General features: G+C 39.4%; 1 protein-coding gene across 12 annotated transcripts in view; it reads right to left on the bottom strand.

Annotated features, from left to right (window-relative positions):
- Positions 1-27,394, bottom strand: part of CSNK1G3 (casein kinase 1 gamma 3) — a 155,797-nt gene that overhangs the window by 15,273 nt on the left and 113,130 nt on the right. For 4 of the 12 annotated variants that reach the window (XM_067569240.1, XM_067569237.1, XM_067569238.1 and 1 more), the window contains 5 exons: positions 26,842-26,927; positions 26,618-26,702; positions 25,398-25,546; positions 16,407-16,502; positions 14,604-14,699 (listed from right to left, as the gene is read on the bottom strand). In XM_067569240.1, coding sequence (XP_067425341.1) covers positions 14,604-14,699; positions 16,407-16,502; positions 25,398-25,546; positions 26,618-26,702; positions 26,842-26,927 — 512 coding nt within the window. Of the gene's footprint in view, positions 1-1,052; positions 1,117-14,603; positions 14,700-16,406; positions 16,503-25,397; positions 25,547-26,617; positions 26,703-26,841; positions 26,928-27,394 lie in introns of all 12 variants that reach the window. The other 8 variants (XM_067569241.1, XM_067569239.1, XM_067569246.1 and 5 more) reach the window with 5 other exon arrangements.

Genomic DNA, 27,394 nt, shown 5'->3' on the forward strand with positions numbered 1-27,394 from the left:
CGGGTATATACATCTCATAAACAATATTCAGGAGGTTCACATAAGTACCTCTAGTAGATACACTAGGAAACAGGAAGACAGATCAGATGAGCTGGGATGGGGGTAGGGAACTAAAATTGGTTGAGGACCACAAGTAGGGAGGACTTAGAGCCAGATGGGGAGGAATGGGGGTGGGATGATTTGGGTGAATTTTTGGGAGAGGGGGAGGAAATGGAGAACGATTGGATGAGGAAATGATGAGAGACGTGGATTAGCTGGGCAAGGAGACATGAGGATAAGAAGCCTAGTGAATCATCACTAATGTAAGAAGAGCATATGAGAGGAACAGATACCAGCAAATTTCTACATTTCCAGGTAGTCCACAGAACTGGATAATGTATGGCCTGTTCTTCAAATACATGAACAGGCAGTTAATTGTGGCTATGGGTGAGCAGGCACTCTCACATTCCAACTTTCACTCTGTGGCCTTTCCCTTTTTTCTTGCAGGAAGCCTTAGACCCCAACTCTGTAGCTCTAGAAATAGGAAGGATTTAGCCAGGAATCATGGTTCCACATGGGACAAAAGGTTTTGGCAGGCATCCTGCTGATTAGCGACTTATGTCTGGAATGGGCCAAGTTAGAGTGTCTCCTCTGATTCTCAAAAACAAAGCAAAAGGGTATTCAGGTGAGCCCAGAACTCATGTCAAAGTTATTTTTTAATTCACTGAGCATGGGATTTCCCCTTTACTCAGTACCAATTGCTTGTTATCCTCTAAAGCAGTGATTCTTGATATTTTCTATACTCTGTCTTCATGCTACAACATAAAAATGTTGCAGAACCTTCCTCCAATCTAGCCATAAAGAAAGAAAGGAAGGAGTGATGACCAAGGTTATGAACTTATTGCAAAGAACCCTTAATACTGATGGAGCTCCCCCTAACATATCCATCCCTTCCACCTTGGAACCAACTTCTCACTGCCAGATGCCTGAAAGCAGTTGTTTGGGGTGCTGGAGAGTGGTACTCAATGTGCTTACAGTTGTACATCCAACCCTTCAGGAGACTGTTCACTCACATCTTTAGCATTCCTTCCTAGTGTTTTCCTGGAGTGGGATTCAGCTGACTTGTGATTTGATCACCTGGGGAAGATGATAGGGTTATGTATGGGGATTAGTTCATGGGCCTCATCCAAACATGTAATAGAAATACAGATGGTTGCATGTCATCATCCAGCTTGGGGAAAATTATGCCATTTTAGAAACTGATGTTGACTTATTGGATAAAGTAACATGGCAGTGTAAAGAACTTTTAAACAGATGCATCCAAGGCCAGCTAGGTATAGTCTGAACTCCTACTGCATGGGCACCCACACATCACCTTTCCCATGACTGACTAGAGATATGTAAAGACCGCAACCAAAACAAGAACATACCTAAAGAATTATTTAACTATTTCCATAGCACCTATCACCATGGCATATAGGCTCCTGGCATCAACATCAAACGTCTCCCGTAGATGACTAGAGGGTGAAGGGTGAGGGAGAATACTATTAATTTTCCTCAGTAGGGCATGCCTGTACTTTTTCATTCAGTTTTTCCTCTTACACTCATCAATATCTTATATGGAAATATTGTAATTCGCTCGCTTGAACTGTATGCTGTGTTGGCCAAGAACGCAGCTGTCATATAAGTGGGTTACAATTTTGAAAAAAGGGAGATTTTGGTCTGACTTAAGTCAAATGACTTCCGCTAAAGAAAGCTATCAGTCTAAAATCTAGACTGCTGTTCCTTACCACATTGTTACAGTTTACTCCATTCCGACTTAGTGGCCCAACTCTCCTACCAGCAGCCTCTTAGCCTCAGTCAAAGCTTCCTCAGCTTGGAACACTAACTCAAAAACCTAAGTACTTTGAAATTAACCATTATATAGAAACTGTACAAGTATGTCATAGGAAGAAATGGTAGGGATAATTGAAGTTGGTTAATGTTTTTCAATATAATTAGTTGCTTACAACTTTGTCAAATTTTTAACCATATGAGACGAAATTTTCCATGCTGGGAATCTCAGACTTTTTTTTTTTTTTTTTTTTTTTTTTTTTAAGTTTCAGCAGAAGTGATTCAGCCATTTACAAGAATGAGATTATTTTCCTCTAAATTTTGCCAATTTAATATAAAAATCTTACAACCATGTAACTGAGATGCTCTAGCATCTCCATGCTTTATAGCAGGAATTAGAAATTTGACAAGGGATCCACTTGGGGGTCAGAGGTGCCTTTTGTTTTCTGAAAATCTATCCAAATTTGGATTAAGAAGCCTGTGAAAACTGAAGTTTGCACAGACACAGTAGAGGCTTGTTAGAGTTTGGCAGCAAAATTCTAAGACTCCATCTATAATGTGCATATTCCATGCTGAGAAAGCTGTGCGCCAAACAACTGAAAATGCTCCACCTCCACACTGTATTCTCCAGGACTGCAAACTGCTCCTCCAGCTGACGGGTCAATGTGCCACTGGAAGTGAGAGCAGGGAGAGAGAGTCTCCTGTGCACTTTAATGCCTTCTTGCAGCCACCCAGGCAGTATGGAGAAAGAGGAAATTCTTGACCCAAATGTGGACAGGTAAGGAGTAAATGAAGGGTAGGGGCAGGCTGAATGCAACAGGAGCAGACAGAAACGGGAACAGGGACAAGAGTGGGGAAAGCGAGCATAGAGAAAAGCTGGAAAGAGGGGGAATATAAACTGAGGGGAAATGGGACAGATTGCTCAGTAACTACAGGAGTACACTGTCATCTAGAACATGGAACTCAACTGAAGATTCCTGGGTCCTATTATGGTTCTGCTGTTTGGAAATATTCATGAAGCCTACTGACAAACTCTGTCTCTTTTCCCCTACTGACTGGCCCACGTACCGGAGGACAACCTACATTTTCTTTTAGTCACTCATGCAATAGGTCTGTACAGTGGATTTAAAGTTGCCAACCACAGTGATGATTCATGTGAGGATCAATATGGTTCCACATGATGGTATTTGTTTTTTCAGTTTGTTTTTTTAAACATTATAAAATTATATTTAAAATCTATGTTAAAAGTATGTTAATTTTACAAAACTTAAAAATTAGGAAATGCCAACAATAAGGATGCCTCTGCAACTTTTATAGGCTTCCTTCATGTATTATAGTTTTCAATTACATAATTACCTATTATTTTCCATAAGACCCCAGCCTCATTCAGGGCATGGAATAGAGCATGCACTGGGAATGAATGGGGGTGTATTGAATGAGAAGGCTGTTGTCTGAAGAGGCCTCTGATTGATTTGTTGCAGAAGAAGGTGTGTAGAAAATGAAGCCAGGACATGCAAAAACTTGTGCCTTAATTTGTGGTTAAGGCAGCTGAATACCTCCCTGTAGAACTGGATTTTACCCCCGTCTCTGCCACACAGTTCCTACATGATGCTCAGCAAGTCACTTAAACAAAACTTTTCATAGGTGGCCATTATATTCCCCATTTTCTGGCAGCCCAACTTGTGATATCTGGGGATTGTAGCTCTGCTGTTAGACTTCACTTGTAATTGAGTGTATGTTCTAAAATGCCAGACTACTTCATAGGTGCTGGAACTAGGGGTGCTGCCACACCCTCTGTCTTGAAATGGTTTCCATCATAAACAGGGTTTACTGTTTGGTTCAATGGCTCAGCACCCCAACTATAAAAATTGTTCCACCACCACTGAACTACTCTGAAAAAAAAATCAGGCATTTCAAATTGGACACCCCAAATAAATGGACGCTTGAAAATTTTGACCTTACTATCGATGCTTCAGCTTCCCATCTGTAAACTTGGGATTTCATAGACAGTGTATGAAGATAGTTAATATTTGTAAAGCTCTCTGTTGCTACAGTGATAAATGCCACAGAAAAGCCAGGAGGAAACTAATAATTCTGTAATCAGCACAAAGTTTGGAAGTGTGTGTGAAATAGGGCACCGGGCTACATATGGAACAATAAGGATAAAATAAAACATTGAAAAGCTACTCATTCAGTGAAGACCATACATCCTGTGCACTGAATAAGGCAGGGGTCCTATGGGAAAAAACCAGTATGTAATCATGGAATTAAAGACTGGCATAATTATGCTTGGCAGAATTAATTTAAAAAAATAATTTCAACATAATATTGATGTTTATTTTAAAGCATTTTTAGCTGTTTATTTAAATATCCACAGCTGCATAAAATTATGGTGAGGCAGATAATTTAATTACAGTAGACATTGAGATTCAAAAGTTAAAGCTTTGTAACCATTAAAACACAAATTGTGACAGTCACATGTCAATATGCTTAAATAAATATCTTTGAATAAAACTAAGTTCTCAAGCACCATTTTTCTTACTTTACCTATCTATATATTCTCATCAACAGAAACATTGTCAGCTTGTGTGTGTATAGTGAAATCAATGTACACACACTTACATTTACCAATAAAAACCTAATCCTTCCAAGCATATTCATAATACATACGCACAAGGGGGTGAATTAACATTGCACAAATGACCCTGTCTGAAGGCCTAGTAAGCTACGAATATTCTTTAATGAGATGCACTTTTAAATTGAGCTTTTATGGGGATAGGCAACACATCTCTATGGGGCCTGACTCAGGAGACCGGTAAAGACAAATGGGTTCTCCTACCAAGAGTGTCACCATTTCAGAATACCATCGGTTCATGGATCAACCTGGAACTACTTTGTCTGCCTTAAGTTACCTCAGGAGCCAAAAGAGGAAAGGTGTTCACTCCAGCAGGGACTCCAGCACCTAGGGACCCAGGCAAAGCACTTTGCCGTGCTCCCTGCTGGAGCCAGGGAAGGGGAGTGCTGATCTCCCATCCCACTGGGTGCAGCAAGGAGCCTGCACCGGTCCTGTAGCCCCACAGCAACATGCTCCGTCTGAATCATTAGGCAGCAGCTCCCTTCTGCAGGCAGCAGGATGTGAGAGGCAGGCCACTCAAAGACCCCGCAGGCCACTTTTGGCCCCTGAGCCATGGGTTGGAAACCACTGGACCAGACGATCATATTGGTCCCTTCTAACCTTAGAGTCCATGAATCTATGACTGAGAACACACATCACATGTAGAAATCTGCTGGTTGCCAGTTCTGGGTTGGAGCTACTTGCAGCAATGTAACAAGGAGCAGGAGCCAGATTTCAAACCGGTGGCCTCCTTTCAGATTTTTTATTTTAAGTCATCAATAAAGACCTACCTAATCGGAGAAGTCTGCAGTTAGGCCAAGAGCTCTTGGGTTTTAATATCTGTGCTGGTACTGATGTCTTCTGACTTAGCTTTCCACTCAGTAAAATAACTTATGGGACTGATACGTCACACGAAAATGTCGTCAGAAAAATACTTTAAAAACGCAGGACCACAGTGGGACCTGTCCAAACGCTACATATCACAGCTTGGTGGAGCAGGAGAAGAGAAATGATATAAAGTTAACTTTTACATTTTTCTGATCCTGGGGTATCTGTGCGCTGGGTTGGTCCTCCAATCTATACTGGTTTGATAATGGCCCCAGGAACCAGCACAGTACAAGGGGTCACCTAACACTGCCTGTTATGCCAGAAGCAGAGATGAAAGGTAGTGTAGGAGTTTTCATGCTTGCTCTACACCACTGGAGGATGTCCTCTGCACTGCAGCGATCATCCCAGGGCTTGATATACCAAAATTATGCAGCCAGAACCTCCTGGAACTGAGGTTACAAAGTGGCTGCACCACAGATGATCTAGGTAGAAATACTACACAAAAAAGATGTACAGAAATTTAACCCACTGCAGCTTGATATCACTACTCCATTTATAAAGAAAAGTCCAATGGGTTTTCCTGAATAATTTGCATAAAAACAGCACAATCATTTATTTATTTTAGAAACTTAGGATAGCTCTGTATCCATAAACATGGATATACAGACACTTTTTTATCTACAGCTTAATGTATTTCCACAAGATGTTAAAGAAAGGATGTCTTTTACTGAAACCTTAAAGTAAGATTCAAAATCAGATGTGGTGAGGAGCTGGATAGCCAAACTAAACTCAAACTATTCACCTAGAAGTAAAAACGGGTCATTGTCTTCCAGATATCTCCATTTACGAAACTCCTATAAGATACGGTACATGGTCCAAGCTAAGCATTTAATACCCTGACATCATCTCACACCCAGTCCTTGATTTAGATTGAAGTCCTTCAAACTGTAAGGATTTCTGACATTATGAATATTCTTAATTCAAAATAAGAGCATATAATAGGGGCACATATATCTCCAGTTAGATGGTGCTGGCTTTCCTCTAGCCCTCGTGGATAGGCATGGCCTAATATTACCAGAGCTAAGACATGGAGAACCTTTTAGAGCTATATTCCTGTAAAAGCTAAACAGAGGTTCAAATCACTTAGGGTTTAATGCGGTTTTGGAAGATAATCAGATATCACAGCTCTTTGAATCCTCACATAATTCTTACATAACTATTAAAAGTCAACATCAGACATTTATCATGTTTTAATCTCCATTTATGCATAGATTCTACAAATCAGAGGATATATGGAGCAATTATCATCTAATTAATAAGCATAATCATCATGTACATAATCACATTAGGCTGATCACTGACTCCTCTAGATTTCCACCAAACTTCTATCACCCCCCTACAATTAATAAGAAATTTAGTTTAGTCCTGAATACAGATCCTCCGAATGGGAATACATATGCTTTTGTTTTACGATACAGTAAATGATAACTGTTTTTCTTTGTTATGTTCTAAAAGCTTTGGAAAAAAGCCACACAAAACAATCTACAGATTTTTGTGCTCAACACTACAACAAACAATTATGAAAGACTGGACAACATACTTAGCAAACAATCCTTTGTTTAACTGCAAATATAGGAAAGACTGCATTCCCCTGTTCCTAAAAAAATCATTATTGAAGTCAGTCTATATATCTGAAAAATTCATTAGTGGCATCATAGCTTATTACATCTCACTTCCAACACCTCAATTTAAAACTAATTCTGCAATACAAAGAGACAAGATAACAATTCATGTAGAAGCTTTTAAATTTGTCAAAGTCTGGGAAAGTCAGAACTCTACAGCTAACTTGCTAATTGCTTTCCCCCTTGAAATAGAAGCATCTTGCAATTGAGAACGTACTTATTCGCATTACATCAGTTATGTAACCTTTCAAAAAGGTTCCAAATTTGATACTCTAGAATCCAATCTTTTATCCCAGATCCCTTTTTTAATGGGTAATCCTAGAGAAGGAATGGGGGGGAAAAGAGAAGGAGGGAAACTCTCTCTCTCTCTTCTGCATTCTCTTCTAAACCAAAACACTAGGGCAAACAAGATCAGATTTTGAAGCTCTGCAAAACAACATTGGTTTGAAGAATATTCTGAAAGTATAATTCAGCAGGCTAAAAATGAATTTGAAGAGCAACTAGCAAAAGACTCAAATTAACAGCAAAGAAAATTGTTAAGTACATAAGAATCAGGAAGCCTGCCAAATAATAAGTGGTGCCATTGGACAATCAAAGTGTTAAAGGAGCACTCAAGAAAGACAGGGTCATTATGGAGAAGCTAAATGAACTCTTTGCATCAGTCTTCACTGAAGAAGATGCAAGGGAAATTCCCACACCTGAGCCTTTCTTTTTAGGTGACAAATTTGAGGAATTGTCCCAGATGGAGGTGCCAATTGAGGAGGTTTTGGGGTAAAGTAAACAGTAATAAGTCACCAGGACCAAATGTTACTCACCCAAGAGTTCCGAGGGAACTCAAATACAAAACTGCAAAACTATTAACTGTGGTATGTAACCTATCACTTAAATCAGCTTCTGTACCAGATGACTGGTAGATAGCTAATGTGACATCAATTTTTTAAAAAGTCTTCAAAGGTGATCCTTGCAATTACACACCAGTAAGCCTAACTTCAGTATCAGGCAGATTGGTTGAAACTATAGTAAAGAACAGAATTATTAGACACACAGATGAACCCGATTTGTTGGGGGAAAAGTCAACATTGCTTTTGTAAAGGGAATCATGCCTCACCAATCTATCAGAATGCTTTAAGGGGGTCAACAAACATGTAGACAAGGGTGATCCAGTTGGTACAGTGTACTTGGACTTTCAGAAAGTGCTTGACAAGATCCCTCATCAAAAGGTCTTATGCAAAGCAAGCAGTCATGGGACAGTAGGGAAGGTCTTCTCATGATCGGTAACTGGTTAAAATTAGGAAACAAAGGGTAGGAATAAATGGCCAGTTTTCAGAATGGAAAGAGCTAAATAGCAGTAGCCCCCCACGGATCTGTGCTGGGATCAACGCTGTTTAATGTACTCATAGATGATCTGGAAAAAGTGATAAACAATGAAGTGACAAATTCTGCAGGTGATACAAAATTACTCAAGACAGTTAAGTCCAAAGCAGACTGTGAAGAGTTACAAAAGGATCTCTCAAAACTGGGTGAGTAGGCAACAAAATGGCACATAACATTCAATGTTGATAAATGCAAAGTAATGGACATTGGAAAACATAATCCAAACTATACTTAGAAAATGATGGGATCTAAATTAGCTGTTACCACTCAAGAAAGACCTTGGAGCCGTTGTGAATAGTTGTCTGAAAAACAACAACAACTCAATGTGCAACAGCAGCCAGAAAAAGCTAACAATGTTAGGAACCATTAGGAAAGGAATAGATAAGACGACAGAAAATACCTTAGTGCCACTATATAAATCAATGGTACGCCCATACCTGGAACACTGTTCACACAGTACCAGCTGCGTCATCTCAAAAAAGATAAATTAGAAATGGAAAACGCACAGAGAAGGTCAACAAAAATTAAGGGTATCAAACAGCTTCCATATGAGGAGAGATTAAAATGACTGGGAGTATTCAGCTTGAAAGAGAGATTACTAAAGGGGACTATGGCAGATCCATAAAATTATGAATGGTGTGGAGAAAGTGAATAAGGAAGTGTTATTTCCCTCTTCACGTAACACAAGAACCCAGGGGTCACCCAATTAAAGTAATAGGCAGCAAACAAACACACACTTAAAACAAACAAAAGGAAGCATTTCTGCACAAAATGTACAGTCAACCTGCGGAACTTGTTGCCAGAGGATGTTGTGAAGGTCAAAAGTATAACTGGGTTCAAAAAAGAATTAGAGAAATTCATGGAGGATAGGTCCATCAATGGCTATTAGTCAAGATGGTCAGGGATGCAACCCTATGCTCTGGGTGTCCCTAGGCTGTTAACTACCAGATGCTGGGATGACACGGGTTGGGTCACTTGATGATCGCCTGTTCTGTTCATTCCCTTTAAAGCATCAGGCATTGGCTGCTGTTGGAAGACAGGATTCTGGGCTAGATGGACCATTGGTCTGACCCACTATGGTCATTCTTATGTTCTTCAATGTAATGAAAGTAGTAGTAAGAAGCAGGTCTTTTGGCTAAATGGACACAATAATGAATGATGAACAAAAGATCATGAACAGCTTAATAAGGTCTTTACAAGTGCATAAAGTGTTAGTAATTCAAGAAGAGAAAGAAACAATCAGCTATTCAGCTGACATTTTCAGGAACAGAGACAAACTTATGAAGCAAAGACGTAGGAGGTTAACTAATGAATTGAAGCAATGTACAGTTGCTTCATGAAGTTCTAAAAACTAAGAACACACACTCAGCCTTTTTCACATATTGCAAGTTTAGACTAATGGAGGAATGACTGTGGATTCTTTAGGAGGGGCTAAGGATTTCATCCATAGCCCAAATTGTCTGTCTTTAGCTCCAGAGCTCATATCTGTCTTTAACGTGAAGTGAAGCTATAAATAAGACAAAATAAAAATATTAATTTCCTTAGGTGGCATGTCCAAAAGGTTTTTGGATTCTTTTAAAAACACAAAATCATAATCATAACTAAGAGGTTGACTTGCCCAAACCCTTCAGTAACATCCAACATTGTTTTTGTTTTCAACCTCCCTGTTTTCTACATGGAAATGTATAGGTAAAAAGTTGACAATATTTTGAGTGTACACATATCCACACATTTATATAAATGTTGTATATACACCTATATAAAAACTGCATTAACACACTGGTTGGGATCAATTAATTTTCAGTGTTATTTAATATGACTGTGATCACAGTGGGATGTTGTGTGGCTGAGACCTAACATACATTAATCAATCAGGAATCCTAAAGAAACAGTGATGTTGCTTACTGCAGCTGGCACTCTTATATCAACTAAAATGAAGGTTTTCTGCAGAGAGAAGATAGCAACCTACAGTAAAATTGATGATTCATCAACCTGCAGCTGATTTCAAGTATTAGTGCTGACTTTTGAATTTACTTCCCTGGTAAAATTTAGCTGTTTCCATTTATTCTGCAGAAAATTTCTATTTAAGATTAAGTTAGGGATGCAGCAAAAAACCTGTAGTTTATGAAATTCTTGAAATTAATGATTAAAAAATCTCTATCAGATATTGTGGAAAAGAAAAATTTCTTGCAGGCTAATGTTTTTTCAATATTTAACTGTTTTTTAAAAATTAAAGTGCACTTCCTTCAAATTTTAACCTCCTTGGTTCGTTCTATTCCTGAGGACCTAGAAATAGTAAATTTAAAAGAGCACTAAAGCAAAATTAAAATTTTCAGAAGCTGAACCAGTAACATCAAAGTTTGGTATACTCTAACTGTCAAATATTCCAGGGCAAAACAAATTATATTTGACACTAAGCTACTTCACAGTGTAGTAGTACAAACCATTCCCCACTATTTCAATAAAATGTCCATCATATTAACACATGAACTTAATTCAAACTCCAATAAAGTGTTAAAAAGAGCAGTGGACCACTGGATATCAAAAATCTTATGGCTAAAGCACATATGTAAATGTATTTCAGCAGCAAGCAAGAAGTCAAAAGTATATATCTGAATTCACAACTATGTACAGACCAACTTGTATTGGTTTATCCAACATTCACTTTGTTGGGTCCTAGTTATTACAGAACTCATCTGTAAAAATATTTTATACACAAAAGGATCACTACATCACAAAAAAAACACACCAACTTTATCACCTTTGTTTGCCCTCTCAGAGGCACCAAGAATAAAAATGAGTCATGACGAGTGAACTAGTTTAGAAGTGGTTCTCTACAACACATAAGATGATTTGGCAGAGTTCAAAGTATTTTTAATGGTGAGTCCTGTCCCACTGCTGCTCCTATGGCAGCTTATAGAGCAATACATCAAATTAAAAGAAATAGTGGACAACTTTATTGAACCCTTTATAGCTTCTGTCACACCATACAGAACCTGAAGGCTTCTTCACACAAGACAGTCAGGAAAGTTAGAACATGTTAATTAAAGGTGGAGTTAAAATGCACTAAACCCCTGCACGGACACTTATCCCTCAGGGGGATTAATTTAAAGTAAACCATAGCCAATTTACTTCTGAATGAAAGCATCCACACACGGGTTTAATGCATTTTAACTCCACACCTTTAGTTAACTCCTTTTAATTTTTCCACTGAAGACAGGCCCTAAGAGTACGTTAGCTAAGGATACGATTCTGTCATGGAGGTCACAGGTTCCTTGACTTTCCAGGACATCCATGACTTCTTCTGGACCAGCCGCCCATCAACTGATGGGCAGGCCAGTCCCGGGACCAACTGCCCATCAACTGATAGGCCCAGGGGCTGCCAGAGCAGTGGCCCGGATTGGGTCAGCCCCACTGGGGTTGGAGCAGCAGCAGTTAGCCCCTGCTGCAGGAGCAGCGGTGGGGCTAGAGCAGCAGAAAGCCCTGGAAGCTCTGTCTGTCCCCCCTCCTCTAGGGTATTTTTAGTAAAAGTCAGAGACAGGTCGTGGTCTTCTGTGAATTTTTGTTTATTGCCCATGACTTGTCCCTGACTTTTACTAAAAATATCAGTGACAGAATCTTAACTGTAACCTTATCTATAGCTAACTGTTCAAAGGAATCTAGGCTACGGTCTTGGACTATCCAATGGCCCAATTTATTGGCACGATTGGACTAAAAACTCATTTATAACTGAAAGATATACATGACAACACTTACTCACAACAAACTTTACTGTAAGAAAAATAATTAGCATCTTACGTTATTTCACAGTATCTGCTACTAATAAGCATTACTAATCCTTTGTCACTATGTTACAAAAAAAATCTATAATTCAATAGGTTTGTAGATATCTCCTACACAACATCTGAGTTTAAAAGCAACGGGACAGTTTAATACTAGTTTCACTTTCACACTGAGGTTTTTACAGGAATTTAACTTTGCAGGTGACCTACAAGGTCTGTACTCTAACAATTTCTACTTTCCACTGCTAAAGAATTAAATCAGTATTTGCTATTGTTCTGTACATAAGGGCAACTGTCACCATTTCCTAAAAATATTTTCTTCTTTTAAAAAGGTAGATAAATACTGAATTTGCCCGGTAGCTAAAGATCAATTAAAAATAGCTGATGTGGTAGTCATGTTTTTGGGTAAGTAAAAGCAAAATATTGAAATTTTTCCCCTGTAAACGCTGAGATTGTTGAAGTAATTCTTCTGTATGAAGTACTGAATGCACCATAAACTATTAAGTGTTCCATTGATTATGTGTTTAAGAAATATTTCTATCTATGTTTATGTAGCCAGAAAGTACTTAAGAAATCTCAATTTTATCCAGTTTAATCTCAAATCCAATGCTAATTTCACATCTAATATGGTTCAAGGGAACAAATCAACTACTTTCTCTTTTAAATTTTACTGATTTGAAAGCATTGCTGTGATCAAAATGCTGGTCTGACATTCAAACTGCTTGTTACTAGGAAGATATGTAGTTTAACAAGAAAAACTAAACTGCAATATTTACTTTTATTTTATTCATTTAATTTTTCATTCTACACAAACAGAAGCTTTTCAAGCAGCAGAGCTTAGTATTTTGCGATTTAATTCAAACCTCAGAATCTTTAAAAGATGCAAAAAATTTATTCTATAGAATTAACAGGGTGACGTATGCGATTTTATCCCTGCTTCTTGCCTTTGGGGAGAAAAAACTAACTGAACAAACAAAATAGGATATTTCTGAAAAACTAAAATGAAAAAGAAATAGGTGTTTCTTATACTCTCAGGCTTAAAAGTGTATTGAATAAAAGGAAAATACACAATATTTTCCAAACAAGTTGTCGTTATAATGCTAAATCATTATGATTTTGATTGACATGACAAAGAATTACTAAGAATAGAGTGTGTGCACATAAGGAAGGGCAGTTTTCAAGCTATCTGATGTGACAAGTATCTTCCTGATTCTTGTGCCCTAAATTTCCCAAGAACCACTGCAACCATGTACATTATACACACGAAAGCAAAAGCTGGTTGAAAATTACAAAAAAATCAGACAAAGGAAATTAAGCATTCAGGAAGAAAGAGTTTGGACTATCACGGGGTGGGAGTGAGGAGTTAACATGATAGAATGAGTTAGCTTTGACTTGGACAGAAACTCTACACTTGCAAATCTTAGTAAATTAATCCCCTCATGCTACTGTTTATAAATGAGAAATGGGCTGGATCAGAAATCATACCTCAGGGGAGCATTCTTGTGGCTGACAAAGAAACATATAGCTGTTACTTCTGCTTGCATTTAAGCAAACAAATTAGTGAATTCAAATTTCCCAAGTGCACTGCTTTGCTCAAGCTTTGCTGCGATAACACACTTCTGTTAAACAAAAATGATTATTATCGTTTTCCCTTGCAAGTGGAAGTGCAATAAAATTTAGCTTTCTGGATGCTCTTCAATCACTATGCATAACTATATTCTTCTAACATCTTAAAGGGATGCCATAAAAATCTCTGAATATTTTTAACTACTATTCTTAAAAGCAACATCTAAGGCATCAAAAAATGACCCAAAAATCCCCTATTTTATTTTCAGTTTTCTACTGTGTGAATTTGACAGTAAATGATCAAGATTCACCATATCAGGTCAGACAGCCAGTTTTGCCTTTTTTTCATTGGCCTCTCCATCAGTAGGGGAGAAAATACTTGTTTGATAGGGACAAGTATAATTTCTAAAGCTGCTGTTATACTTTTTTGTAGAAACTGACTCAATTTCAACTAAATATCTGTTTAAATAAAGTACTTAACACCTGAAGACTACTAGTAGTCATTGGTTTCTACTCATTTTTGCCCTGGTTAAAAAGTATGAAGTGCTGTTCTGCGGCAAGTTCTTCAAATTGGCTAGCAATAAATAAACTTGAATAGTTAAAAATCTGTTTAAACAGGTTCATTTTACTTTTATATATATATATTGTCATAACTTCAGCTGATTTAGTTGATATACATTTTTAGAAAGTTTTCCAGCTGAACTGTTACAGGCATTTGCAGGAACAGTTGTATGCAGAAATTCAACATACAAAACGTCAAACTTCCTGCATAATTTTATTTTCCCCCCATTTGGCAGTTGTGGAACAAAAGGAACAAGGGAATGTAATTATGGACGTAACTATGAAGCAAACTTTTCAGCGGAAAACAAGAATCATGCCAGGAGTTACAGGAGAATAGGCTGCAGAATGTGGAAGTAATCAGTCATGCAAAGAAGCAGAAAATACCTGTACCGAGCCACCATGTCTGTCAGCTGCTAGGTGAGCTCTCAAGTGATGGGGGTTGGCCTGCTGGGAGTCCCAAGCTGCCCTGTGGTCTGTCGACTGCCAATTATATAATGCATTAAGCATGCATGGAAGAGGAGGAAGAAAAACCCAAAACATTAAACACCTCATGCTTGTATTACAATGTGAAATAAAAATCACAAGGGAATACGACACACATACAGAATGTAACCAGCAATGTACATATGCATATGAATGTAGAGAGATACAATTTAAACATGTATTATTTACTATAGCTAAAAGTTGTGAAGTGGCTAAAGACAAACAAAAATGTATACACTCAAACATAAAACACCAGACAGATTAAGAATCTGTCAATAGCAGGAAGCAAACCAAAAAAACCCTCAAAAACAAACAGAGTTTTTATTATTTTACGTAATTTTAAAAATGGTTATAAAGTCACTTGGGACAGGCAAAACTTTTCTCTTGAAGACTGCAACATAATGTGGACACGCCAGAAGAAAACAAGAACTCATTAAGGTATATACTTAAAATACAATCTGCTTCAATTGCACAGCATGCATGTTATATTAACTGAAAATATACATCCAACAAATGCATCACAAAATGCAGTGCACAAATACTATAGTCTATATTCCTACCCCTGCGCATCAATAAAGGCCCGAAATTTTCTGAGAAATAAACTGAAGTATAAAACTACAAAATTGGTTAAAAGTTACCAGGATACTGCAATTCTCCACTACTTTGCCAACAACCTCCTAATGAAACTCTCAGAGAGTATATCCTTAAAAATATTACTGTTTTCTGTACTGAAACTATAAAACTTTCAGGGCCAAGCTTTTGAAACTAGTCAACTAAATTATATATGCAAATCTAATTTGTATATAGAAAGTGGATAACTACATGAATGTGCATTTTTATTTTACATACAATTGAAATGTAGAATAAACCGCATGTGCATATGTATGCATATATGGTGGGTGAAATGTGTACATCCATTTTGGAAGCTTGACCCTTAAACTGTACAGCGTATCAAAATAAAATACAATGAACATACTTTGTACAGATACTACTTTAACCTTTACATAAAACAGTTATTGATTTGTAAGATATTACTTAAAATACATTTTTCTCATAATAATCTTCTGGTAATCTCACCTCAGAATTGTACACACTATGACCACAAGGTAACAATTGTGAATTCAAATCTTAAGTGGTTTCCACCTGTTCTTATAACCTATGATTGCACATTAAGTGTTTTTGCTAAGAAAAACTAACACCACTTTGTTAAATACTTTAAATAGAAAATCTAGAATTCTCACAAATGTTACTGCCTTTTGAATTTACCAAGGTGGCAGTAAATCATAAATATAATGGAATAAAAAAATGCAAGTCTTAGAAAAAGAGAACCGTCTAACACTAGTGGGTGATTCAATGTACAGGGTGCAAAGTAAGAGACTGTGTAAGATTAAATAGAAAAACTAAGGAAGAAAAAACAGCAATACTCCTTAGGATGCAGTTGATCAAAAAAGACAAAAAAAACCCACTCATTTATAATTACAACTTCAAAACACAATAGCTCTTTAGGACCTCTATTTAAGACTTACACCAAAAACATTCATACATTAATAAAGGCTACATTCAGCAAACAGAAAAACGGGCAGCAGAAACTGGTATCAACTTTGGAAAAGTGTGACAAGCAATAGCAAGGCTGTTTTGGTACAAAGAACAACATTTATAAAGAGGATGACAAATGCTGATAAAAGTCACAGGTGAGTAGCATACCTGGTTTTTGGATTGTTGTATCTTATCTCTGTGCTGATGTGCTTCTCTGTTTGATGATAGTGCAGGGTCTGAATGAATTGAGCCCACTGGAGTAGGCTACAAACATAATACATTAGGTGGCAAACTGGTAAAAAAGTATTTTACATTTTCTAAGTACCAACAATTATTGAATTGTAATCCAAAAAAAAATGTTTCTGAACCTGCCATGGAAATGTACAGAGATGTAGCCATACAAAAACAGCAGCAAGTCATGAAGCAGAGCCTCACTAATTCTCACTTCACTAATCCCTAAATTTGATAATTCCCTCACAAAACCCAGTATAAGGCGCTCTCTCTTCTCAGAAATTTAGGAACAGCTTCCTGTAATGTCTAATTATGAAGACTTCACTAGTCTGTGCCACAAATGCATATGCTTAGGACATGACGAATCACATTTTGTGATGAGTTCCTTGAATTTTTGTCTGCTTTCTTTTTTAATCAGAAAAGTTTGCCACTATTCCAGCTAGACGTGTTGGTCCCACTACTGTTGAAGTTGCATGAAATATCCATTCTACCCTATTTCAGTTACTGATAACTTTCTATAAGGTTTCAGGCTGAAATTTTCTATGACCTATCTCTGCCTTCTTGGAAAGTGTGAAGGAAAAAAAAAAGAGTTAAGTCACTTTTGAATGTAAGCACAGTGGAAATAAAAGATATTCCCATTTTACAAGTTTTCTTCCAACTTTTTTTTCCTATTTTATTTATTTAAATAGCCTTAATCAAAATGGCTGGGGCTTGAAAGGTGTAATTTGGTCTGGGGAGAATGCTTCCTGAAAAGCAATGCATTTCATTGTTTCAGAAAAAATCTGAGTTCACCACCTTATTCGCTTTAGAAAAATTGTTTACCAACTATTCACAATGGAATTTTTTCATTTAGTTTGTAAGATGTGAAGCTAAGGAATGATTCACTGAGACTGTGTGAAAGGCTAGCTTAGCTAAGTAGCGAAAGTTTTATAAAGGTGTTCAGGACAGAAGGTACAGAATGGATTGAGGAAAGCTTCTGAAAACATTTTAATATGCACAGCAGGAAGCCCCACTTGGATCATTCCCAAAGCAGGTGTTCCTCCCTATACATCATCTAAGCCTGTGTGGAAGGCAGCATTCTGGTGATGTATAAATAGTTCCAGATTGTGGAATTTAATCGCACTTCAATTTTGTAGAAGTTAAAAAACGATTACTAAACTTTCCATAACTGTTGTTCTTCGAGAAGTGTTGTTTATGTCCATGTCCATTCCCATGTAGCTGTGCGCGTGTTGCATGGCCCATCACTGGAAGATTTTTCCTAGTGATGTGCGCTGGGTTGGCTCTGGTGCCCCCTGGAGTGGCACCTTTATGGCACAGTATATAGGCAGCTGCTGCCCCGCCATCCCCTCAGTTCCTTCTTGCCGACTACTCTGACAGAGGGGCCAGCGGGTGGGGGGGTGATGGTTTGGAATGAACATGAGCAACACATCTCGAAGAACAACAGTTACGGAAAGGTTAGTAACTTGTTTTTTCTTCTTGGAGTGCTTGTTCATGTTCATTCCCATGTAGATGATTCCCAAGACGAGAGTCAGGAGGTGGGATCGGAGTGCTGTGTTGATACAGACTGTAAGACTGCTTGTCCGATGGCAGCATCACTCCTTGCCTGTTGCATGATGGCATAGTGTGTAATGAACGTGTCTATGGATGACCAGGTCGCCACCTTGCAGACATCCTAAACCGGGACCTGCGCCACCAAATACTGCTGACGAAGCTTGCGACCTCGTGGAATGCGCTTTTAGTTGAGGAGGGGAACCTTTGCCAGACCATAGCACATGCATGTGCCTAGATGTAATCCAGGAGGTGATTCTCTGGGCCGAGACTGGACCCCCTTTCATCCTTTCTGTAATTGCCACGAAAAGGTGAGTCATCTTCTGAAATGGCTTGGTCCTCTCTATGTAGAGCTCCAATGCACACCTAACATCCAGAGAGCGACGCCTTTGTTCCTCCCTGGTAGCGTGTAACTTTGTGTAGAAAACTGGGAGAAAAATGTCCTGGCGCCTGTGAAAATGTGAGATCACGTTAGGAAGGAAGGATGGATGTGGTTGAAATCGCACCTTGTCCTTAAAGAAGACAGTGTATGGTAGTTTGGAGGTGAGAGCCCTGACCTCTGAAAACCGCCTAACCAAAGTAATAGCCACTAAAAAGACTACTTTCAAAGAGAGCTGTAGCAAGGAATATGTTGCTATTGGCTCATATGGGGCCCTCATGAGCCTTGACAACAAAAGGATGAGGTCCCAGCGAGGCAGGGATTGACACACCTGGGGGTATAAGCACTCCAGCCCCTTCAAAAACCAGGAGCAAATTGGGTTTGCAAACACTGTCCAGCCATTTACCGGTGGATGAAAATCTGAGATCATGGCCAACTGAGCCTGTATGGACAATATCATAAGGCCTTCTTTCTTCAAGTTGAGCAGGGAGCCTAGGATAAGGGGCAGGGGTGTTTCATTTGACAGGGCCCCTTTCCTTGAGGCCCACAATGAAAACTTTTTCAATTTTGCCAGATACGCCGATCTGGTTGATATCACAAAACTATTTATAAGGACCATTTGTACAAGAGACATGCATCCTTGCTCTGTCTCGCTCAGCCATGAACCTTCCACGCTATCAGATGCAGCAATGATCCTGTGAAATCAGGTCTGGGAGCACTGGTAGGCTGATAGGTTTGTTCTCTGACAGGTACAGGAGGATTAAGAACCAATGCTGTCGTGCCATGCCGGGACTATGAGGAACATCCTCACTTTGTCCCTCCTGACCTTGAGCAACACCTTGTGGATCAGAGCCATGGGAGGAAAGGCATAAACCAGACGCCCTCCTCTGGGGAGGAGAAGAGCATCCAAGAGGGATCCTGGGCAGCAACCCAAGTATGAGTAGAAATGGGGACATTTTCTGTTGAGCCTGGTCGTGAACAAGTCCACTTGGGGAAATCCCCACCTTTGGAAAGACATTTAGGACAAGTGGGCGAATAGACCACTCGTGATGGTTGACGAAGGACCTGCTCAAGGGATCTGCCAGCTTGTTCTGTGAGCTTGGCAGGTCTGAATGGACTGGGCTATGCAATAATCCCACAGACTCGTCGCCTCTCACCATAAGGGAGAGGAGCAGGATCCATCCAATGTAGAACATTGCCTTAGTATTGTCTGAGAATACGGAGATGCATTTGCCCTGCAGGTGGGATTGAAATGCCTGGCATGCTAAGCATACCCCTCTTAGTTCTCGGATACTGATGTGAAGATCAGTTTGTCTGGTGCCCATAAACCCAGAGGGGCCTCAGGGGGCTCCCCATCCCATATCTGAGGCAACAGTGACCAGTGACATCAATGGAACTGATCTTGCAAGGGGAACTCCCGCATACCATGTCCTGGTCAATCTACTATTGCTAGGTAAGAGTCACTGCCAATGGGATTGTGACCACCTTGTCCAAAAGATGGCGACCTGGTATATATATACTGATGCTAGCCATGTTTGGAGGGGTCTGAGACGAGCATGGGCACTGCGTAAGTTCAAGAGGCCACATGACCCAGAAGCTTCAGGCAATTTCTCACTGTGGTGATGGGACAGGCTTTTAAACCGTTATTAGAGCTTTGATGGCTCTCCAGGAGGTAAGCTCTGGCCCAGGGCCGAGTCAAAGGACCTCCCCTACAAATTCTATCCTCTGCACTGGCACGAACGTTAACTTCTGTTGGTTTATCAGGAGCCCTAGGTTCAAGAAAGTGGACTGAACGAGTCGCATGTGCTTTTCCTTGGGGCTGCCCTTGATCAGCCAGTCATCGAGGTATGGGTAAACTTGCACACCTGCTTTCCTGTGGGAAGTTGCTGCCACCACCGCTATGCACTTTGTAAATACGATCAGTGCAGCCGCCAGGCCAAAGAGTAGAACCATGAACTGATATAGGTTTTGACCTACAATGAATCGGAGGTACTTCCTGTGGCCCTGAAATATTGCTATGTGAAAGTATGCATCCTTTAAGTCAACGGCAGCATACCAGTCCCCTGGAGATAGGGAAGGAATGACTGAGAACAGAGAGACCATGCAGAACTTTAATTTCTTCATGAACTTTTTGAGGTTTTGCAGGTCTAGTATAGGTCTGAGATCCCTGTTGGACTTCGGGATCAGGAAGTAACATGAATAGAACCCTGTGGCTCTAAGGTCCATTGGCTCACACCCTCCTGGGTTAGAAGTCTCTTGTGAGAAGGATCCCTGAAGAGGGATGGGAAGGGGAGGTGGGAAGAGATATATTGATGGGTGTGTATCCCACTTCTACTATGCAGAGCAGTCAGCAATCTAAGGTGATGTTGACCCACACCTAGTAAAAGTGGGATAAACAGTTTCCAAACATCAGGGTGACAGCTAGGATCTGGACTTGTGCATCGCCATCGACTGCAACGTCAGAAGTTCTGTCTAGGGCCTGAAGGTTACTTCATGGACGTAGCTGCAGAGACCGACGAGGACTGATGAGGCTGCCTTCTCCTGAAGCCCTTGTTAGGTTGTCTCCCAAAGTCCTGCCTTAGTTGTGGTGGTTGAAAGTGGCCCAAAGGCTGGGACTAAATGCTTTCGGGATGGGGCTGGCAGGTGGAGGTCCAGAGATTTTAAGGTGGTGCAAGAGTCCTTCAGACTATGAAATCGCGCATCTGTTTGTTCGGAAAAGAGAGAGCTAACCTCAAACAGTTACTGCACTGTTAGCTGTACCTCATAGGGCAAGCCTGATGATTGGAGCCAGGAGCTACTCCTCAACACCACAGCTGTGGGCACAGTGTGTTCTACTGCATCCGCAGCATCCAGGGCAGCCTGGAGGGATGCCTTGGTTATGGCCCTGCCTTCCTCCACCAATGCCGCAAACTCTGCCCTAGACTCCGACAGTAGGAATTCTTAAACTTAGACATGGTTGTCTGGGAGTTGAAGTTGTAGCAACTTAGATGGCCTGGTGGTTCGATATTCTCAACTGGAGGCCTCCCAGGGAATACACCTTCCTTCCTGGCAGATCCAATTTCCTGGCCTCCGTAGTCTTGGGAGATGGACCCTGCTGCCTGTGTCACTCTCGATCATTGGCTGCGGCCACAACCAGGGATCCCAGAGGACAGTCAGTGTACAATTACTTGCACCCTTGCAGGGGCACAAAGTACTTCCTCTCGACCTGCTTTGCCGTGAGCTGAAGGGATGCTGGAGTTTGCCAGGAGGCCTTTATTAGCTTTGAGATGGCCTCATTGAGGAGTAAGGCCACCCTTGTTGAGCCAGGAGATGTCAGTATGTCCACCAATGCTAAGGCAAAGTCTTCAGTTTCCTCCACCTCCAGGCCAAGCTTTCGGGCCATTCTCTAAGATCTTCTGGTGGGCTTTGTAATCATCTGTCAGGGGCTATGGATGTATCAGCCACTGCCTCTCCGAGGAGGTCAACGAAGTGGCCAGGACCATCCTGGGGTCCTGGGGCTCCTCCAGTGTTTGCGGGTCTCCTGCGGGGTACCGTGGACCTCTGTTACCTCCACTCCTGGCACTGAGCCTCTCTCCGAGGGTGCCGAATACGAGTGACCCATGTGGGAGCCTTGAAAGGCCTGGGTTGTCCATGGAGCCCACATAGACCACTAAGGAGGCACCTGCTATTAGTTCAGGGGCCATGTTGGCAGAACATGCCTCTGGGATGTTGCCTCTTATCTCTGGCCTGCTTGATATTTACTCCAGCATGTTCCCTGTGATTCCACCTGGGATACTAAGCCAGAGGAGTCATTTCTAGGCGATCAGGGCAGTGCCATGCCCCTTGGTGCCATGTGTTGGTGCTGCGATGCTGAGCAGTGCTGGACCGGTGAGCATCGTTATGACTGCGAGCGGTGCTGGGACTCCAACTGGCAGCGCGATCGGGACCTGTGTCGTGCTGGCAACTGTTGTGGCGTCGAGGCTCGTGAGGCTGAGCAAAATGGGGGTTGGTGCCTCACTATCATTGCTGGCTTGCCCAGAGTGGAGGCTGGTCTCCGTGAGGTGTCCTCATGTGCCGAAGCAGCCCCTTGTGAGCCACTAATTGGAGATGGAGGTGCTGGGAGGATCAAGAGACTTCTCACTGCCTTGTATGCCTTTGGTGTTGACAGCACTGCCAGAATCGAATCTCCTTCATGGCTCACCCTCATCGGGGAGTCCATGTGCATCGGACTCAACGGTTCCCTCTCCAGGGCCAGAGTCATCAATGCCAGCTGGTTGACGGACGTCTGGAAGAGGTACATTATTGGTCTCACTCTCTGTGTCACAGTGCCAGGTGGCCTTCGGTGGTGGGGATACCCAACTCCTTTGCGGTTCTCTGATTGAGGCTGATGCACTCCTAACCGAGAAGATGCTCGGTGCCAGGTCTGGCTGATGCTCTGAAGCAGGACAAAGTGCAGCCTCCATTAGGAGGAACTTTAATGTACTGTCCTTTTTGGTCCTGGGCCTGAAGCTCTTATAAATCTGGCACTTTGCCAGGATGTGTCCCTCTCTCTTACTGGTATCTTCTTCAAGCAAGTTGTACACTTTTGAAGAATGAGGCATACCCCGGTGCTTGGGCAGAATAGCACCACAGGATGGAGATCTTTATTACTTAAATTAATCAAAACTCAATTTACTTAACTATTTAAACTAACAACTATTTACATCTAATTACAGGCACAATCACTGGTTTGTATAACTTGCAGAGCAAGAGAAAAATAGCATTCCAGCGACCGTCACCGACGGGAAGAAGGAACTGAGGGGGCAGCGGGACGGCAGTTGCCTATATACCATGCCATCAAGGCACCACCAGGGGGGCACCAGAGCCGATCTGGCATGTACCACTAGGAAAAATCTTCCAGCGACTGTGCACGCAGTGCGTGTACACCTACATGGGAATGAACATGAGCAAGCACTCAAAGAACAGAATTTCTAAATGTTAAAAGACAGAAGCTCCTCCCTTTTTACTTTTCTGAAAGTAAGAAAATCCATAGAAAGATTATGTTGATAGTTAAACGAGCATGTTAAAGTAAATCAAAGGCAGAAAGTGCCAAATAAAAGATTTCAAATGCCCTCTTAAACTTTGTCCCTTTGTCAGTGTTACAGAATATTAACATTTAAATACTATTTGTGAAAAACCACAATAACTTTCTGCTGCATACTGTAACACTATGCATGTGCCACAATCCAATAAAATCATGTGTATAAAAAGCATACAGTTGTTTCATAGGGAACTGACACATTTTCCTACACTTAAGAATCAATTGTGCATATGATCAAAGTTCACTTTGTAGTCACTGCTTCATTCCTGTATGCATTATTGCATATAAGCAAGGATGAAGAGAATATATATCCTGCGGTCTTTCATATTAGATTGTTGGCTCTTCTAAAACAGGGAATACATTTTGTTGTGTTTTTAAACTGCCTAGCACAACAGGAACCTGATCCATGGCAGGGCCTCCAGGCATTAGTTCAATACAAAATAATCATTATCATGTACAAAAATACCCTTCTGTTAACAATGTTATTTGTTTGCAAAGCCAAGCACTCAGAAGTTAGGAAAAGCCATATTAACAACTAATCTAATAAATAATAATAAATAATAATAATAATAATAATAGTGTAGTGTAAAGGAGTACTGACAATCTTAGCAATATGAAAGCAAGAATAAGTTATCAAAATATACAAGTAAATAAGAATATGCAGGAGTATGACATTAAATTTAGTGAAAATAAAAATGAATAGTGTTACAAGATTATTTCAAATTTAGAAAAAAATTCCATAAGCCAAAAACAGAATTTTGTAAAATGAAAGCTTAGAACTTGTAGAAAATTGGAGTATGCACCCAAGTTGCATTGATTTAGACTAATGCTTTGTCTAGACAAGCATGACAGGTCAGTGGTGTGAGAAGGCACCCCCTGACCAACGTAAGTTTCACTGACAAAAGTGCTGGTGTGGACAGTGCTATGTCAGTGGGAGATGCTCTCCCACCAACATAGCTTTGTTGGGGATAGTTTAATTATGCTGGCTTGAGAGCTCTCATCCTACAGGGGAAGCCTTGCAGTGACACAGCTGCAGCATTACAGCTGTACCACTGTGAAGTCTGTAATGTAGACAAACTATGTTTTCCATGAATTTTTGGCTGTGCAAATATTTGTTTGGCTTTTCTCAAAAAAAAAAAAAAAAAAAAAAAAAAAAAAAAAGTTGGACATTTTGGTCAGAATACGCATTTTTGTCATTTTTCAATGAAAACTCAGAGTTTTCTACCTGTAACACCCCCACCACCACCATTTTCTAACCAGCTGAGACCCTAACTGGGATCTAATAGTTTAGTCACACAAACTTTTCTACTGTTCCTGAGTAGTAGTCAAAAATATTTTTGAAGGGACATTTTTATTGTGTGTTTTAACGAGACACTTAGAAGCTCCTTCAAGGTAACTGTCACAGCTAAAACTTGAAAGCAGCAGCCCACATTTCTGTCAGGCTGGATAGGGAGGACGTGCACGTTGATGTCACAAAGAAAACAAGGCCTTTTAGTATAATTTCTGCTATAAACTTCAGATGCTAAGCAGTGATTTTTCAGTTGCTTAAAACATTGAAAAACATTCCCAAAAAGAAAACAAGCATACATTCTGTCTTTGTAAAGTTTCAAATGACAATCATATTATTGCTCTGCTCAAAAAACTATTAGAATTCCTATTATAAAACAAAGGAAATAATTTTATTTGATGTTTAAAAAATCCTCACTTTTTGGAAGAGACCCAGTATGAAAAATTCTCAGATCAAAATGTGATATATCAGAAATTTAAGAACACATAAAAACAGGGGATTATAATGGAAACTGTTCTGCAACTTTACCAGTAGCTTGACTCATAATCTTAGTACATTTTATAAGATACAAGACAAATTATGCACAAATATTAAGATTAATTACTATAGTTAAAAACCTGTTTAGATACAGCATCTTTGCTCAACTGAACTCACCAGCTGTTTGCCAATCCAGTCATATTCATAATCAAACATATAGCCCTTCCGATCAAATAAGTCTGTGAAGAGTTTTCTTAAGTAGTCATAGTCTGGTTTTTCAAAAAAATCTAGCCTTCTTACATAACGTAGATATGTCGCCATTTCTTCTACACAAATGAGAAATATTCATAATTGCCATTTGTGCTACATTAATGGTTAAACAATTACATCATTTACATTTAAAAACAACCTAAATAAATCTTTTTTGCATTATACATAAAATTATGACTGATTTTATGTCACAATTCACTTACTTATCAGAAGTTTAGTTTTCATATTCCACAGCAGTTAATAAAATTTCCTTTTGAAACTATTATGTGCCTGATTAACTATGTTCATGAGTATCCCACTGAACTTAATGGAACAACCATATTGCAAGATGGGAGCCAAATAGACAAACTAGTTAAATATTTATTTAAAATGGAAAACATCAACTTTAAAAAAAAAAATCATGCTAAAATCTATCATTACTAAACCCGAGAGATTTATATACTAGAAAACTTTTTTTTCCTGTTTTTTCCAATTTATTTTGTGCATTTGACAGAAGTTTCTGTTTAATCAATTTCACAGGTGCGCTTGTGTAGCATGTCATTTTCACATGGCTGAGTCCTTTACAGAGAAACAAAGGAAATAAAATCTTTTTGTAAAGGAAAATGCAACCATAATGCCACAAAAATTGCTAGGGGGACTCAGAGGCAGAAGTAATGCCTAAAATAATTAATTACAAGTAGTTTTAAGTAAGTTGATTTCAAAATGATGAACATCTACCAGTAAGAAAAGTGTTAAAATAAATATTTTTTAAAATATAAATCAGCTTTCTTGCAGATAAACGAAATATCAAAACTTTATGCTTCAGGACAAACTGATCACTAGGTGGAACTGGAAATAAAACTTCCTCCCTTTTTCCCTTCTCCCCACAGAATGTCAATGTATTGAACAATTAGTGGTTTTGTGCCTCTCTCCCAAGCACCGAGCTTCAATAATCATCAGTGACAGAACTCTAGGATGTTTCATTATATTTCAAATTACATTCATTACCACAATATACTTTATTATATGTATTTGAAAGCCATTTTTCTTAGTAATGTACAATCCTAAAACATTGAAAACAAAGATCTACTGCAGCTTTATTATAGAGATAAATTCACAGATTCATCTTCATTAATACTAGTCATTACCTGGAAAGTTTTCGCACAATACTTCTATTGGTGTTGCTCGTTTTGTATCTCCAATCTTCTGATAACGTTCTTTTAATGTATCAGCCTATGATGTGAAAGATGAATGTATAACTTCAAACAGTATTTTAGAAGACAACTTTACCAAGGAAACACAACAGTGAAGATGACTTTTTTTTTTTTTTTTTTTTTAATAAAGATAGAAGTGAGGATATTAAAAATACTACCTTTAAACCTTGCCACGGAAGGCTCCCTCTGAGAAAATACATAAACATATGGCCTAAAGCTTCCAAGTCATCTCTTCTACTTTGTTCTAAAACATAAAATAAAAAGATTAGAACATTAAGTCTGCTTAGTATATACTTCATTTTTCATGTGATCTAGAAGTTTTACTATAATTAGAAGTTTAAAAATATACAATTACATTAAAATAGCACACCTTTTATTATTAGACACTATTAAGAGCAGAATTAAACAGAAAATGCCAATGCAGAATACTGGTATGTTCATCTTAATAATACAAGTCATATTTGGTATAAAAGGAAACTGAGCTGATATTTAAAATTATGCTTTCATTAAACATGTCCACATTTTCCAACTATGTTAAATGAGTAACAGTCTGTCATTGAATAAATTTCCTCCTTAAAATAATGAAAATTAATGTGGTACATGAGAAAAGTAATATTTGTTCCCCAGCTTTTTAGGAAGCAAAAAGTCTTTGGGGTGGGAAGTAAGAAGTCTTGCACTGAAAACTGACTTTTCAGTCAAAAAGCACCATAA

This window comes from Emydura macquarii, unplaced genomic scaffold (genome assembly GCF_026122565.2).
Source record: "Emydura macquarii macquarii isolate MOO-44397 ecotype Brisbane River unplaced genomic scaffold, CSIRO-AGI_Emac_v2 contig_2897, whole genome shotgun sequence".
In the NCBI taxonomy this organism is placed as follows: domain Eukaryota; kingdom Metazoa; phylum Chordata; order Testudines; family Chelidae; genus Emydura; species Emydura macquarii.